Source organism: Rousettus aegyptiacus, unplaced genomic scaffold (genome assembly GCF_014176215.1).
Source record: "Rousettus aegyptiacus isolate mRouAeg1 unplaced genomic scaffold, mRouAeg1.p scaffold_m13_p_2, whole genome shotgun sequence".
NCBI classification, from domain to species: Eukaryota; Metazoa; Chordata; class Mammalia; order Chiroptera; family Pteropodidae; genus Rousettus; species Rousettus aegyptiacus.
In genome coordinates, this window is record NW_023416295.1 from 62,299,962 (window position 1) to 62,317,189 (window position 17,228).

Genomic DNA, 17,228 nt, shown 5'->3' on the forward strand with positions numbered 1-17,228 from the left:
TGCGACAGTTTCCAAGTTTTAGAGCAGTTTAATAAGGATAATTATATCAGTTTGGCTCTTCTGGGAAGCAGAGACCTAAATGGAAGTAGGACTACATATTTCCTGGAGAAAATGCCTGTGAGCGATAAAAGGGAACTGGCCCAGAGAGCCTTCAGACCTGCTGCAGGTCTCACTCTGTGAAAGGAGAGGGGAAAGGAAGGAGGAACTGGAGCCTCAGACTATGAGGCAGCCTTGAGAAAATCTCAGTCATGTAGATGGGGATCCCCAGAGAAAAGATTGCTCATTAGAGGAGTCTCATGTTGGGCAGAAGTGTCCAGGCTCTATCCCTCTTGCTGTGCTCAGGAATTGTCTGGGAGCAGTCTGGGAGCACATGGTCTCAGCTTGAATGCTGCAGTGGACCCTGAAGGTGCAGCCACTCAGGGCTGTCTGCTGCCTACACTCCTCACAGCAGGTTCTCACTCAGAGAAATCTGAGCATGCTCCTCTGTGACCACCATAGTAGATAACATTACCCTTACTTTCCAGAGGAGAAAGCTAAGTTCCTGGTTAAGAAACTTGTTGGAGGTAGGAATTAGTAAATCAACTCCAAGATTCTATGCTCGATATGTCTGACTCTGACAAATTTCTGTCCACGATGCCATTCCACCTCTACACATAACTGCGTAGTGTAGATGAATCTCTGGTCTCCAACTTGGTCATGAAAGAAATAGCTCATTTTCTACTTTAATCCCCATCCCACTGGACAGGCAGGATATTTTACCATGCTAGCAGCTGCCTTTATCCTAATCCAGAGCAGTACAAAGACCCCAAGTCTTAGGGTTGGGGTTGACAAAGAAGCTGAGGGAGCAAACAGGAAAGTTCCAATTCGGAAAACAGTCCACCAAGACCACGTGGTCCTTAGGAATGGAGGTTCTGCTGCCTCCGACTTCATCTGGAACTTCATCTGAAACGGGAATCTTTGGCAAAGCAGGGAAGGCAAGCCCCTCCTCCCTGGGACATTGGCAAGGAGCTCCCTCTCTTCTCTGGCTGAGGGAGGGAAAGTGTCTCCTTTTCCCCTGCTGTCGCTATTAAAGGAGCTTTCTCTCTGCTTTGGTTGTACTAAAAGCATCCCTGCCTTCTTTCTTTTCCAGAAGCAGTTAGCAAAATCTCTCCAACCAATTTTGGCTTTTGGGGTACAAAACCCAGGAGGGGAAATGGAGAGTTGTCAGTTTTCTGCCATGAACTTCCCCTGAGACAAGGGAGTACAGACCCCACACCTGCTTGAACGGTAGACAAGAACGGGGAAAACACAAAAGAAAAAACACAGATTAATATCTCAAACCGCCTTTGCCATGTCTGTCTTCACAAATGTAGAAAGGTGTACTCTGTCAGGGTGGACTGGTTCTTTGAGGTCCCAGAGGTGGCGCTAAGACCAGTGGGAGTTTCAAGGGGTGGGTCTGGGTAGACTCAGGAGCAGTTAGGCTGGACTAATGTCATTGGACAGAATGATCCGGTTGACCCACTAGGAGAAAGGCATTTCATAAGTCTGCCCAAATGTAAACACCAAAAAGAATGGGATGGCTCTCTAAGCAGTGAGCTATTTTTGTCTCTAACTGCATTCAGTGGCAAGTGGGCGTGGAGCAGTCTCTATGAACAGATGTCAGAGATATTGTGAAAGGAATCTCCTCTGGTGAAGGCGGTGGATGTGGTGTGCTATCTAAGATATGAACATGGTATCTAAGATTCCTTCTCCACCCTGAGACTCTGATTCCATCTAGGTTTTAGAAGTGATTAGCATAGAGATATTATGGAATCCATGAAGGTTGTGGAGCCCAGGGAAGAGGAGAGTATGGCAATAAGAAGATACATCAAGTCAGATAATATCCTCATTATTTCAAAACATCATTGAGATTAGATGCTTTTACAGGTCAACATATGGGCATATCTGAGGACGTGGTATCTATGTCTCCGTGTGGTTAAACCAGACAAACTCCAAGTATTTAATCGTCTCAATTCCATGTGGTTCCCCTACAATCGACCCTCTTGCCAAGAATTAAAATACATTCAGCAAACATCATTTAAGCTTTAGGCCTGGTACTGTGCTAGGTACAGGGGGTACAAAGATACGTTCCTGCCTTCAAGGACTATATAGTCTGCTATGATTACAATTTGCTAAGTCAACTCTTGGCAAACAATTTGGTAGGTCATAAATATGCTTACAGGTATTACTTCATAAGTCTCATAGATCAAAAGAGTATTTTAGATCAGGGTTTCCTCCACCTCAGCACTACTGACATTTTAAGCTGGATAATTCTCTGTTGGGGCGGTGGCAGTTCTGTACATGGTAGGATGTTCGGCAGCATCCTGGCCATTAGCAACCCCCAAGTGTAACAACCACAGACATCACCAAATGTCCTCTAGGGGGAAAAAATCATTCCTGGTTGAGAATCACTCGTTTAGATTAATATGCTCACAATTTTGGGTAATAACATTATTAGAAGTCTCAGTAATGCCTTGAGATGCATTTTAGGTGACTTGAACTTGTTTCCTGTTAATTTGATCCTTTTATGAGAATGACTTTATTAACATGTATTGTTAATAATTACTAGAGAAAAATACTTGTGTTCTATTAAAATGGAAATATTTTACTTCTAAGGGGGTTGATAATTGAGTAGTTGTTCATATGATGCAACTTGTTACATCTGAAAAAAGCTGAAACCAAGAAAAGATAGGTGCATATATTAAATGCAAAGAATACTGTGAGCTGCTTCAAATTTGTCCCCATTTCAGGAATTTCAGACAGCCTCATGCATGGGGAAGGCAGCCTCGCCCTATCATCTCTCAGCAGGATAAAGGATAAACGATTCCTTGTTTTACATAATTGGTGAGATAACCTGGACATTTAAATAAGCAGTCTGGATAAGCAAGGTTACCTTATATTTAGGATTTTCTAAACACTGTTTACGTATTAAACATGTTATTAAATATTGGATATTGTGTGAATAGTATTTGTAATGCTAAGAAGGAATTTTACACTCTATTTTGGCATGTGCGAAGAAATCTGTGGATTATAAAAACAAGTAGTAATCTAAAAATGTGTCTGCATATGTCCTTGCTTTATTTCAAGATGGTAATTATAATTGTCATCCAAAGATGGGTGATCACTGTCATTTTAGTTCCTCTGGGAGAATTTGTGACTTGATTGGGTGATGCATCTCCAATCTGTAAAGTCAGCAAATTACACTGGCAGAGTCTCACATTGTTAAGAAATTAAAGACAGCATTCTTTGGAGAAGGAAGGCTTAAAAAGTACTGAGGAAAAAAAATTACAACTCTGTAGCCAGAAAAAATAAATCCTAGACTCTGGGACTGTGGAAGCAAAAAAGGAACCTTTAAGAGCACCTGGTGTGGTATTTCCTGGAGCATGTTCTTAATATGAGTCCCATATGATGTCAACAGGTGTGACAAGGAAAGAGCTCTGATACCAGAAATGTTTGTGAAAACAGATAAGCAAGAGTAGACTGGCTTCTTTATTGCAGAAGCCTTAATTTTGACCATTTTATATCTCCATTTGGACAGATAGTATGCAGTACTTCCCCTAAATTTTGACGATAGAATCATCTTTCTACATGGGTCTAGTGATTTATGGAATACTTCTAGGGAAAGACTGATCCAGTCCAACCTCCTCATTTTACAAATGAGAGAACTGAGACCAAGAAAGCTGAACTGGCTTTTTAAATGTCATTTGCCCTCGCCAAAGCCAGCATAATATCTCTGTCCTCTTTTAGCAAGACTGTAGATAGTGAATGGCAACAGTCTGGTTATTATATATTATCCTAGAGAAAGAATTAGGGATTTTGTGGGAAAGAAGAAATTTCCTCTTTTTCTCTTCTTACTTTTTCTGGCTGGTCTAATAATCAAATTGACATGAGACAGAGTCACAGGAGAAAATAACCAAATTTAATTATGTATGTACATACAGGGATACCCTAAGAATGTAGGACCCAAGGACAAATCTGGCAGTTAAAGCTTATGCTGTTTTAAGCTTAGGACAAAGAGCAGCTGTGGTTTAGGACTTCAGAGGATAGGAAGGCAATTGACGTGAAGACGGAAAAGCCAATGGTTTATAAACAAATGTTTGCTGGGCCATTTTTAACAATGGGTCCCATGCCTTGCTAGGTGCCTCCTTGTCCAACACACCTAATTCATATTAAACTATTGCTGTCTGTGATGATAGCTGCCTTCCTGGTGCAGATCCTGTATCTAAATCCTCACAGGCAGTTACAGGGAAGGTCATAGGTTATTCCTGAGACTGTCGTTTCTTAAAAATAATCAGCTTCAAATAATCAGTATACCAAAAAGACACATTTTGGTGTGGCAAACTCTGCTGTCTCTCAATTTCATAAGTAAGGTGTTTTCTAAAAGAAGACCCTTCAACTTTTCAGTGAAGGGCCAGATAGTAAATATTTTAGGCTTTGTGGGCCATTTGATCTTCACAAAACTACTCAACACTGCCTTTGTAGCAGGAAAGCAGCATAGACAATGAATAAATGAATGGGAATGGTCTAGTCACACTTTGTTTTTGGAGTAGGAGGCAGGCTCGATAAAGCTAGCCCTCCCAAATTGCCACCCGTGTTCTAGGACAAGGTTCTAGATATCTATTACCGTGCAAAAATTACCCCAAAACTTAGTGCCCAGTTGGTGGGATTCAGCTGGTGGCTGACCTGGCCCCTTAGCACGGAGAGCCGGAAGGCTGGGCTCAGCCGGCCCTTCTCCCTCTCTGTGTCTTCCTGTGGCGTCTCTCCAGCAGGGGTCAGCGCTTCTTACAGGGCAGCTCTCAGGGCTCCAGCAGCAAGTATTTCAATCTCTCGAGCTTAGATACTGGGCTTAGCCATATCCACAGAATTCTGCTAGTCGAAGGAGTCTCAGAGGCTGTTCAGATTCAAGGAGGGGGGACATACCCTCCATCTTTACGCAGGAAGTGTCAAAAACTCTGTGGCCTTTTTAAATTGTCACAAACAGAAAGGTGAGCTCGGAGGATGGGCTTCTAAATACCTCAGGTCTGGAAGAGGGAGGACTTTCCTCCATCGCCCTCTCTGGATTCACAGAAGAAAAGGTGGGATGAAGACAGAAAAGAGTCTGTGAGACTACGGCCCATGAGCCCATTTTACATATGCTTTTTAATATGACCAGCCTGAATTTGTATTTATAATATACATCTCTATTATTAGATTTCATTTGGCTTCTATCAGGTACTTGTACCCCTTTCTTTTTCAGAGAATTTGAAAATAGTACATTTTAAGAAGGCCGGAGTTCAGATTGTCCTAGTACTGTGGTAATGAGAGCTACATAATGCATGATGAGAAAAGCAGATAGGCAGACAATTGAATATATAAATGAAATGTAATCCTTAATCCTACTTAGTTACGAGCTGGTTTGTGTTACCAAAAGCTGACCCTCAGACTCTCTGAGCTGTGTCTTTTTTCTTGTGTGTGTAAAATGACATTGATCGCTCTCTCTGCAAAAGGGAACTCGTTTCCTCCACGGAGTCTTGCAAACCTCTAACATTACAGTAACCATAGTAGTTCTCTTCTATCACCCTCTATTTTCCACTGCCAGACGGACTCAGATTTATTCTATTAAACATAAGAACTCTGAAGGGAATGATAGTGCCCAGTATCCTTTATCGTATTGCTATCACGGTAGAAATTTTCCACTGCCCTTTTCCACTGTCATTTCATTTAAATTATTTAGAATCATGTGGATTCACCCATCTACTTGAAGGACCGCCCCCGTTGGTGCATTCATTGTTACAGAGCCTCTGGATGTTTGTAGTCGAATTCATAATACCGCTTTTGAAAGAGAGTAAGCGATTTCAGATGCTTCCTTCATGAAACAAGGCCACATGGGATCTGGTTTTTCTCAGTCCAAAAGAGACTACTCTTGCCACAGGGCCTGCAGCCACCCAACTTGGATACGCAGAGTTAGGGATGATGTGCTTCCACCAGCGTTGATTTACAGCATTTGATTCATATGAACTAAGAAGCACAGACAGGGAGCCTTTTCTACAGACAACAACACTACTAGATCTTTTTATAACCTTTAAAGGATAAGGATGGAGTGAAGAAGGATGAATAGGATGGATGAGTGTGGTGAGAAAAATGTGGTTGAGTTCAGAATGAATGTCACAGATTATTAAAAGAGAGAAACCAGAAGGGATCAAAGTCACTGATATTCTCTGCCTTCATGTTTCCCCCCTCCAATTAGTGGCAAGAATTCTGATTGCCTTTCTAGTTGTAGCTCGTTAAAGTGCAAAATGTGTCTGAGACTAACTGCTAGAGCCCCATAATATTGATTGGCTTTCCTTTATCCCCATAACACTTCTTAAACCTTACAAAACCCCTTTAATTTATTGTACAGTTTCCTATCACTAAGTTGGCCAGCGAGTTAAGTACTCAGGACTTCAAAAGCTTTAACAATATAAAGAATGTAGTTTTGATATAAAAGAAACATTGGTTGGTTATTTTATAATTAACATTACATGTTTGCCATTCAGCCTTTTTTTTTTTTAAACTGAATGATATTTGCTTGTCATTTTTTTAAATGGTGGAAGATTCAGGATCTTTATTTTCCAATAGCAATGAAATAAAGGTATTTCACCTCCATTATTTCTTTTTTTTCCACTTAGAAATAGGAAAGATCCCCCATATGAGATTTTGTCTACATACAACAAATAAATGTAATGCAATATATATACTGTAAGAGAGTTGTTATATATGTAATTTCCTGGCTAGCTAATATTCAGTAATGTACCAGATTTTAAAAAATTAAAATTAAACTGCAAAATTAATTTCTAAGTTTTATAAACTTTTTATTTAAAATGTTCAATAATAACTTATTAGAAATTATGTTGATTTTAATGAGAATTTCCTCTCTATGGTAGAAAGTATTATTTTATAGTCATAAAGAAACACTTGCCCACTACCTCTCTATAGCTTCCCTCCCAAAAGAATGTAAAATTAATAAGTGGAACCTACTCCAGTCCTCACTGTAGGAACTGAAAAGTGCTCTATCTTCTGTAAAAAACAAGGTGATCGACCATTCCAGTTCTTCCCGAATTTTCCAGATTTTGGCACTGATAGTCCCAAGTACCCAGAAACACTCAGTCTTGGGCAAACCACAACAGTTGGTTGCCCTAATTCAGGTGCTTTCCCTTGGAAAGTTTGTGATACTCTTTGAATGGAGAACTAGACAGATTGGTAAATACTTCCAGTTTTTTAAAAAGATACTGCAAATCTTCATTTTCATTTTTTTTCAACTTTACTCTTTCCCTTTCCTTATTCCCTGTCATCTTCATCCTCTGAACCACTGGATAAGCTAGAGGCATGTTTTTCCACTCTTAATATTTCTAAAGCTTTAGTCTTTAATTTTCCTGAAAGAGCTTATCCAGAAAGGGGTTGGTTTCCTTATCGTTTGTTTTGACCCCTCTATTCACCTCTTATGTACTTCATTCAGCAGCTGCGTTTTTTTTGTCCACCTCAGCTGAAGAAAGTATCCCAACATAGAGGCATTCACTGTGGCAGTGCTTTGAACAAAGCTCAGTGTTACCCTTATCTCCGGCAGTCACCAAGGGTATAATATCCTTAGTGGGTAATTGTTCACAACCTGTGACTGGCCCATTACCCACACCCTCTTCTGCTGATTTGATAGTTTTCCAAATCTGTACCTCACTCTAGACGCCTCATGCACTGCACAGTAAGGAACTAACTAGATTTGAACCTGTAAATTTGTGAAAAATTGGCAAAGCTGGTTTGCATAATCTATTGGACTGCTTCTCTCTGAAGTTCATGTATAATTAAAAAATTTTTTCCCCCATTATATTCATTTCTAACACTCTATGTCTACTGCCATGCCGCCCTGAACAAGCCTGATCCCGTCTGATCTCGGAAGCTAAGCAGGGTCGGACCTGGTTAGTACTTGGATGGGAGATCACCTAGGAAGACCAGGTGCTGTAGGCATAAAAAAATAAAAATAAATAAATAAATAATAAGGGATTGTAAGCTGACAAGTTCCTTGCAATCTATGAGGTCAACCAAGGGTTGCTTCACCTAAAACAAAAACAAAAACAAAAACAAAAAGCACTCTAGTCTAATCAGCTGTGCGTTTCCTAAACATTTCAAAAGAAAAATTGTCACAGATGTACTGGCTGTGAAATCCTTCTTCATTGAAAATAATACAGATTCTGTATTATAATACATATATCTGTATTTCGTTCAGAAGCTGAAATTTGCTTTCCCCTGTGCTTTCGAAAGCCTAAAAGCAGTTTTGAATCATCTTCCATCATGTAGCTGTCTTTTTAGCACTGGCAGTAGTTTCCTAGAAATGATCGAAGCTTAAGCAAACAGCCATATGCTGATATATACATCTATCCATTAGCAAATATAAGTACTTTATTAAAATTACTTGTAATGAAGTGTAGGTTTAATCGTGTCTGCAGCCATAACAGTGAAATTGTGGGACAGTCAGATATAAACCTCATCCAAATAACATTCTCCTCCCTCTGCCCCAACAAATAACATTCTTAATGGGGGCTGTTTATCTGTTTTTGCCTTTTCTGGGCTTTGCAATCCTGGCCGTGATTGCCAGGACCCTCTGTCCAGGTGTCCCTGGAGAGTTCTTTAATTTAAGACTTCATGAAAGAAAGAAAATGACTTGTCGAGACTACACATTGGTGAGAACCCATATTACAGAATGAGGCCTATGTAATTGAATTATATAGTTAATATAAATAAAATTATACAAATAGTTGACTCCAAACAACATATAGTCTAGAATTTGGGAACAATTTTAGCCTGGAGTGGCTGACAGATGGTTCTTTGTTTCAGCGGTGGCAGTTTCCTCTTTTTTCTTCCCATGTCAGCTGTCTGAGTCTGAGTCTGTGGACACTCTTTGGGATGGATAGGGCTGTTCTTGTCACACTCAAGTCAGCACTGCAGTGTTGTCAGAGAATGCAACGTTTATATCAGAGTGTTATGGACAATTCTCAGATTCCGTGTTTGTAACTGTTGAAACTTGACATTAATGGGGAAGGGGATTTTGAATTGCAAGAGATAGAAACTCTCGAGTTACTTTGGTGGATGAAGGGCTTTATCAGAAGGCAATATGTTCACAGAGCTGTAGAAACTGTGAGACATTCGGTCTCTTCTTTGACTTACTCATAATTTCCCATACCTCCTAAGTTCAACTTTCACATATCTCTCCTGGCCTCCTTCTAAATCCAGAACTTTAGCTGCAGCTCCAGCATTAACTGGCTCAGTCTCTTTATTGTTCTGAATTAAAGTCCCAGTGTGATGTAAATAATTATGGATTTTAATACTTGTCTCTCCTACTAGATTGCTTGTTTCTTGAGCATAAGGATGATGTCTGTTTTCTTTGCTAAAATGCCTGATAGGTACTGAGTAAATATTCGATGAATTAATAAAATAGGCAGAAAATCATCTGAAATCTACTAATAAACATTCTTATTGGGGAAAGGTTTCTACATGAGTTGAACTGGCTGAGTTTTGGACTGAAGTCACCTTATTCTTTTCCTAGTTGCTAAACATTTCTCACTGTTCCAAGGACTTTCAAACTACCTTGCAAATTAGGGTCAAAAGGCTCAGTAATGACTGATGGGATGAAAACATTCAAATAGCAAATGTTGGGGGGAGACTGTTTCCCTGGTGACTTCTGCTTCAGGAAGACCTCACACTGATGAGTGAGTCAGCTGACCCACCACAAACTCAAAGTCATCCAGTTGCCATTAACCTACAAACCAGCCCCCATATTAGTGCTGATGGCAGTAACCCTGTATTTGATTCATTACTGGGAGGTTCTTATTTGGTAAAAAAAAAAAAAAAAAAAAAAGTTCATAGGAGCAGGTGGGTGATGGTGGAGGTAGTGAGAAAGAGAATGTGTGGATCTAGCTGTTGATAGTTGGGGCCATGTTTTCGCTTACCTAAGGAATAACGTTTTTCTGTGAGGTGCCGTGGTTTCTGGCTGTCCCTCCTGGGAATCTGCATCCTAGGGATATCCTGTATGTATGCTCCTGCACCACAGTTCAGAGAGAGAGGGGCCACTTTTGCCAGAAGAATATTTCCTGATTATAGAACAGATGAAGTTTTTGCTGACAGAAACATGAACACCAAATACTTCTGGTGTGACATCCTTTTCCCTCCCACAATTAAATATTCCTGGTTCTTGTCCTTTTTAAACCATTACACACATTTCACACAATGATCTTTTGTTAGCAGAAATCACTGTAATATGGTTTTTTATTGTTAATCCTAAACCTTTCTATATTGTTTTATCATGAGATGGATAACATCATTTTCACGAACATTCTGAAAATTATCTAAGTTCGTTATTTCCTTCAACATAGTTACTTGCAGAGAGATGAAATGCTTATTCCAAATGATATGATCATTGCCCAAAACATTTTTAGAACTCCTCTTCCAGTAACATTAATTGCTTCTCTCATATTCTGAAGTAAGTATGGTTCAACTCTATAGGGATATATGAACAAAGGTGTAAATACATTGTCAATTCACTGTATTCTGCTTACAACACATCTGTACTTGCCTCATCTTTTTCCCACATAATGAAAAATTTAACTATTGAATGAGCACTCCATTTTTATGTCAGTTCCAAGTCTGCTCATAGTTAACTGCGCAGCTCCTCACTTGACTACAGAAAACGCCGGGGTATCCCCGCAGGTCTGATGTTTGCCGCTAGGCATTAGAAATGCCATTGTCTTCATTAAGTGGAATTATAGGCTTCATTGCCTAAAACATAAAGTGTAGATTAAATGGATTTTTCTTGTCATCTGCAGGAAATGTTTGATGTCATATTGGATGAAAACCAGCTGGAGGACGCATGTGAGCACCTGGGAGAATACCTTGAGGCATACTGGCGCGCCACCCACACGACCAGTAGCACCCCCATGACCCCGCTGCTTGGAAGGAATTTGGGCTCAACAGCACTCTCGCCCTATCCCACAGCAATTTCTGGGTTACAGGTATTGTCACATTCCATTCGTGCTTCTGTGACCTTCCTTTAAGATTCCATAGAGAACTGGATTGGAATAGAGATTGGAATTGCCCTTCATCTGAAGAGGGAAATGTGTGGGCATTATATTTTTAAAAATCTAAAATATTACTTAATCATGATCTGCCCTAGACAAAGGTATCTGGAGAGTGGCCCTTTTCTTAGAACTTTGCTCTATGTTAATTTACAATAGCTTTTACTTAGATAAGTTAATTTCTCTGTGTAGACTCTGCCAGGAAACCTAACATTGCAAGTATCCATGTCACTTCTTAAGGATTATACAATGGTGGCAGTGTCAGGCACCATGTAAGCTAAGATAGTTTGAGATTGATGGACCTTTGACTGCCCTTAACTAATCCTGTCCCCAGGCTACTGGGTCCCCTAGCTTGCCCAGTACAGAATGTGCACACGAGTAGAGCTGCTCTGTTCGGAAACAGTGACAGATACCTGAGTTTTCTTGGGTGTGTGTGGGGGCCCGTTTTGGTCAGCAGCTATGACAAGTGTCCTTTAGGGAAGCTAGGGATGAATACAGGGTCTCTCTTCTGCTGTTCTGGTGCTGTACTCAGAGCTGGATGTGGGGAGCCAGTGGCATTATGATACAGAGTGATTCATGCCTTTCTATATCAGTTATTACTTCCCATTTATCAAACAGCTGCTGGAATGTGGCCAGACTTCCAGCTGACTGAGAAATAAGTAGTCAGTCGAGCTCTCTTGCATCATGACTAGTTTTGATTTAGTGGGTTATAATAGTCATAATTGAAGATCATGTAGAGTTAACTCTGAGATAAATGGCACTCTTCGAAATGTTATTGTAACTGTATTACTCTGCTACAAAATTGCATCTTTGTAAGCAGAAAAACTGCCATAAAAATGAATAGCTTTTGAGGCTGGAAATGAACATGGAAAATATGCTACTGTATAATATACATATATACTGTATACAACATACAACATACATGAATGCACCAGGACTATTTCTCGCTTTGTTTCACTGCCTGTGTGCTGATCTAAATGTGGAATTTCCACTGACTAGTTTGAATTGGCTCCAAATTGTACATTGTGGGATGAGAACTGTATGCATGAAGCAATATGATTCCATAATGTTTGTAGAAATGAAATGTTGCCCTTTATTTATGAATGTAACACTCATTCATGCCTAGAGTGGTTCTCATAGTTCCATTTAAGTCAAGGTAGTGCCCTTTATCCAGTGGCCTATTTCTCCTAGTAACCATGAAATTTGATAGTTAGACCCTGGGCTGAGGTTAAAGGTATAGACTGTGACTGTTGAATGAGTTTCCTTCTGTGTGAAGGTGAGTGTACTTTAGAGAAAATGTATCTGGGTCTTTGGTTTTATCAGGATCCTGTTTCTTAACTGAGGTGACTTACCTAAGCAGGTAGACACAGCTATAATATGTGTTTTTCTGTGATTTGAAGAAAAATGCTGAATAACAGTTTCTGAGCCATTAAATAAGTACCTGAAGATATTAATTTCAATTAATGGTATTAGAAGAATTTAGTTTATATTTGAAGATTATTTTTGGAGGACATTTCAGTTGAGGAAGCAAGATCTACAAATGTATCAATTAGTTGGCTCCATAACTGTTGTATACACCTTTGGAAAGAATATTGCTGAGAGTCTTACATTTTGTAAGATGCAGATATAAATGCACTATTTTATGAGCAGCATGAACCACAATTGCATTAAAATATTTTTAAAAGGTATGAGGAACATTCAGCTAGTTAAAGGTGAAGTGTGTGACTGTAGGAAGAGAAAGACTTTATCAGTTCAAAAGAGAAATAATAGACACTATTCTGAAACTTAAGTTATTTCCTAATGGTAAAATAATCCTCATCTTTGCAATGGAAGTGGAATTATTAGGCCTTCCTAAATATATTAAGTTCCATTCAGCAGTTAACTTTCAATTCTGTGTTTTTAATAGGAAACCTAATCATGCAGCATCATGTAATTAAATTCATAAGCTATCAGCACTTTGGCATCTTTGCATTTTATGTCCCAAATAAATAAGATCAGATATTTTGAGCAGATCGTTTGTGCATAAAAATACTTTAAGTCAGATATTCAGCATCTTGTTGTATAGGCCCTACTGTTGTACATACATTTACGTGTTCTAAATGAAGAAGCTGATATCATTTAATCGATAAACTATCTGATATTTTTAGAGTCAGCGTATGAGGCACAGCAACCACTCCACAGAGAACTCTCCAATTGAAAGACGAAGTCTAATGACCTCTGATGAAAATTATCACAATGAAAGGGCTCGGAAGAGTAGAAATCGCTTGTCTTCCAGTTCCCAGCATAGCCGAGATCATTACCCTCTTGTGGAAGAAGATTACCCTGACACATACCAGGACACTTACAAACCCCATAGAAACCGAGGATCACCTGGGGGATATAGCCATGACTCCCGACACAGGCTTTGAGTATGCAGAAACAAACAAAATTTCATCTGTTGACAACTTGCCATAGCACTGCTAGGATAAACCAATCATCTTAACTTGGCAAGCAGAGCACAGTATTTACTGAGCTTATGGGCTGCTGTCATTTGATGCTAAGTAAGGGCAAAAAAAAAAAAAAAAATGTATATTATGCCCTTAGGTCTAAATGGATATTAGATGCCCAATCATATAGATATTTTTAAGTGCAACATTTATGTAACAGTACCTTTTGTTTTCTTCATTAGGTTTAGACACATCAATTTGTAATTTAGGGTACTTATCAAGGCACATATAAAATAATTTCCCATGCTGGAAATTCCAAATGACCAGTTCCAGTTGGAACCAATTTATAAACCAATTCCTGTTGGAATTTGGGTGAATTGACTAGAAAGTCTACTTAAGCATGTTGCAATCAATTTAAAAATCTGAGAAAAAACTAATTAATGAGAATATCACAATACCAATAAAAGCCAAAACCAGCTATAGCATTTATTTGCTGGAAGCTAAATTTACACTTAAAGTTGGAATGTATACACACTTTAATATATGTTAATGTTGCCAGAATGGCTTTTCAAACTTACCAAATGGATCGATAGTGCCAAAAAAAAAAAATCTCGAATTAATGCAGAAATTATATGGTCTCCTCAGATTTTAATATTTTTGTCTTTCCTGGCACAGCTGTTGTTTCAAAGTGTTTTGCTTTTTGTTTAGTCACTACTGTGAGTTCGTTTGAAGCTGTCAAAAAAATCTCAAAATTTCTTTAGCAGTGAGAGAGAAGAGTAAAGCCATGCCCAAGCATAGCTAGTTATGTGAAATGGAAAATAGGGTGTTGTTTCCCATTTAGTCAATCTGAGCACAACTACACACATCCAGGAATCTGAAACCAAACAGTAAGGTGGCATGGATTCTCCTTAGTGCAAAGCTAAACATGTCCAGGTGGGAATTTATCTATCCCACTCACTGCAAGCATGGGTTCCATATTTCCCACCAGGCACAATTATCTTTCTGTAGTTTCACTCAGTCTCTGTCTTTGAATATCTGAATGTTCTAGCCCTTCACCAAATTCTTTATAATCATGCTAAGCATTTTAGTTTTACATGGACCCACTCCATTTTGATATTGAAGGATGTGTTTGTACAAAATGATTAATTGAAAATGTGAAAACAAATGATGGATTTAAACGCTTGCAATAAAAAATAAATGCATAGATTCAGAATATATTTGTTCACTAAACTTATAGCATTTTTATTGCAAAGAATTATAAAGAATTTGGAGATTGAGCTGCCTTATTTCTAATCAACACTCTTCTTCACATATTAAGTCTTTACAGTTTTTCCCTTGGCTGTAATTATGGAATTGGTGACCCTCTGTCTTATGTTATCAAGGAAGCCTTAGATTCACTATGATCCAAGAAATTATTGAAATTGACCCTTTTATACAATACACAAATATCTTTAGGAAAAGGCTCTTGTTTCTAAAAGTCCACAATGCATGCATTTTTCTAAAGCCCCAATAGGACCATGCATAAAGATCCTTTTGTACTGGTACATGTCATAAAACCTATTTTTTGAAAACAATAATAATTCATTTTCTATTATCTTAGGGTCTCAAAGCATGCAGCAGTTAAATTATTTTCCTGACCATGAAAATAAGTTCTATATTCTTGATTAATTATACATATCTTGAACCCCATGGTGACGTCAAATTTCCTCTCCTCACGTTCACTGTGCATATACCCCATTATGAACCTGTTTAGCTGATAATGAGGATGCCTATAATTATGTAAGTTATCTCAAATATTTGATACAATTAAAAAATATGGACTCAGTAAATTCTAAAAGTTAACATGTGATGCTGGCTTATGAGGTTCTTTGTCATCTAGTGAAGCTTACAGAACTTTCAGGTAAGACATTTAAAAGAGCTATATCCATTAGGCACTTTAATAAACATATAACCTGCCATTATTGAATACTTTGTTAGAGCACAGAAGAGCATTTTCCAGCAAACAAAAATATATTTATTACATGTACAGCACATATTTGCATGAGAAAGAAAACATTAGCCAAAACATTTTTCTAGATGCTTTACTGGTTTCTTGTTTGTGCGCATTAAAGTATTTAATTGCAAAGAACACACCACAGTGTATAAATTTAGACTAGACAGCTGTTCAGCTTTTTCTGTAGTAGCATTAGCAATCTGGTCATTTAACTACTTTTAAGATATTTACATTTTATGGCAGGTAGCTGTAACAGCATTTACATATATTTCCTAGTCGGCAAGATTACCATTCTTTCAACTTTTAAAAATCACTTGTTTCTAAAGGCCTCTCAAAGCCTTGTTTTAAGTCTTCCATGTCGTGCTGATAAAGAGAGAGGTCCATTCAATATCTGTGCACAAAGCCAATATGTCATTTACCATTAAGTGTCCATATGTTTTGCTTTGCATTCTTATTCAAAAGCTAACAATTTTGGAAAAGGTATAATGTATATTTTCTTGATGGATATATTTAAAATTTTACTTTGGTATGCATATTCTTTCCCCTTTTGAAATAAGTTTATCTTCTCCAAATGAATAAAAGATATGCATTTTCTTTTTTTGTTAAGCCTTAGAGTTTATCGTGTAAATGATACTAAAATACAGATATATACTAAGTGAAAAGTTTTATTTTTGCCAAGCACATCGAACACCTTTGGAAAATACATATTCTATAGATACTTTGTTTTTAACTGATTTCATTTAAAAATAAGAACTGATAAGCAGAAGAAACAAGTCATAATGTTTTGAGGCTGTTTTAACTTATAGTATAAGCCACATATTCTGTAATTTCAGTCATTGAACATGTAACAGTGTAGACTCGTTGATAATGTGGAAATGTAGTCATGGGAAAAAAAGGAATGCAATTTGTCGATACTGATGTTAATTCTCAAGGCTATAATGTGACTCCAATATTATAATCAACAATGTGATCTTGTTTACTTCAATATTTAATGCAACACTTAGAAATGTTTATAAATGACTGATGATTCTCTCTTATCTTTATACGGTTCTATTAGAAAGAATATTGAAATTAGCAATTTAGGCTGATAGTCTTTACTAATAAGAGTCTTACTATGTGATGATGTTTCATTGCACTTAGTCCTTAATGAAATGAACTTTTTAAATACAAAACAAATTCTGAGAAAATTATTTGTTCCCTTTAAACAATTTGTTAATTACTTTATTTTTATTGCTGTTGTTTGCAAAATGTATTTTTGGAATGTTAACCTCTTTTCATACCTGCATACTTGAACCTGTCTTTTGTGTGGGGGCCTTAAAATTCATAATAGGAAGCTAGAGCAGTGAAAGGGAGGGAGAGAAGAAAATTATGCCAATAGTTGGTTTGCAAATTTAAACTTTTTGAATGAACATATCATAAAATGTTATTAAAACCCAGGATGTCAGTTAAGAATGTTTCTAGGAAACCTTAATTTGCATGCTAGTGTATTTTCTTAGTTTTACAATTTTATTTTGATATTTGCTAAAAATAAAAATGTAATGCCACTATAGAAATTGCTCTACATATTGATATTTATACTACCTTTTCTCTAGAGAAGACAATCTGTCTTTAAAGAGAAAAATCACTATTCAATAAGTAGTGATCAAATTTATTACTATTACCGCTAACCTTGCTGCAAAGCTAAATGCATAAATTATTAAAATATACCTTCCC

General features: G+C 37.8%; 1 protein-coding gene and 1 pseudogene across 5 annotated transcripts in view; both read left to right on the forward strand.

Annotated features, from left to right (window-relative positions):
* CACNB4 (calcium voltage-gated channel auxiliary subunit beta 4) overlaps window positions 1–14,140 on the forward strand; it is a 208,052-nt gene extending 193,912 nt beyond the window's left edge. For all 5 annotated transcript variants that reach the window (XM_016151102.2, XM_016151103.2, XM_016151105.2 and 2 more), the window contains 2 exons: window positions 10,848–11,033; window positions 13,244–14,140. In XM_016151102.2, coding sequence (XP_016006588.1) covers window positions 10,848–11,033; window positions 13,244–13,504 — 447 coding nt within the window. In that variant the 3' untranslated portion in view covers window positions 13,505–14,140. The remainder of the gene's footprint in view (window positions 1–10,847; window positions 11,034–13,243) is intronic.
* On the forward strand, window positions 7,877–7,995 carry LOC118613968 (annotated as a pseudogene).
* Window positions 14,141–17,228: the final 3,088 nt, after the last annotated feature.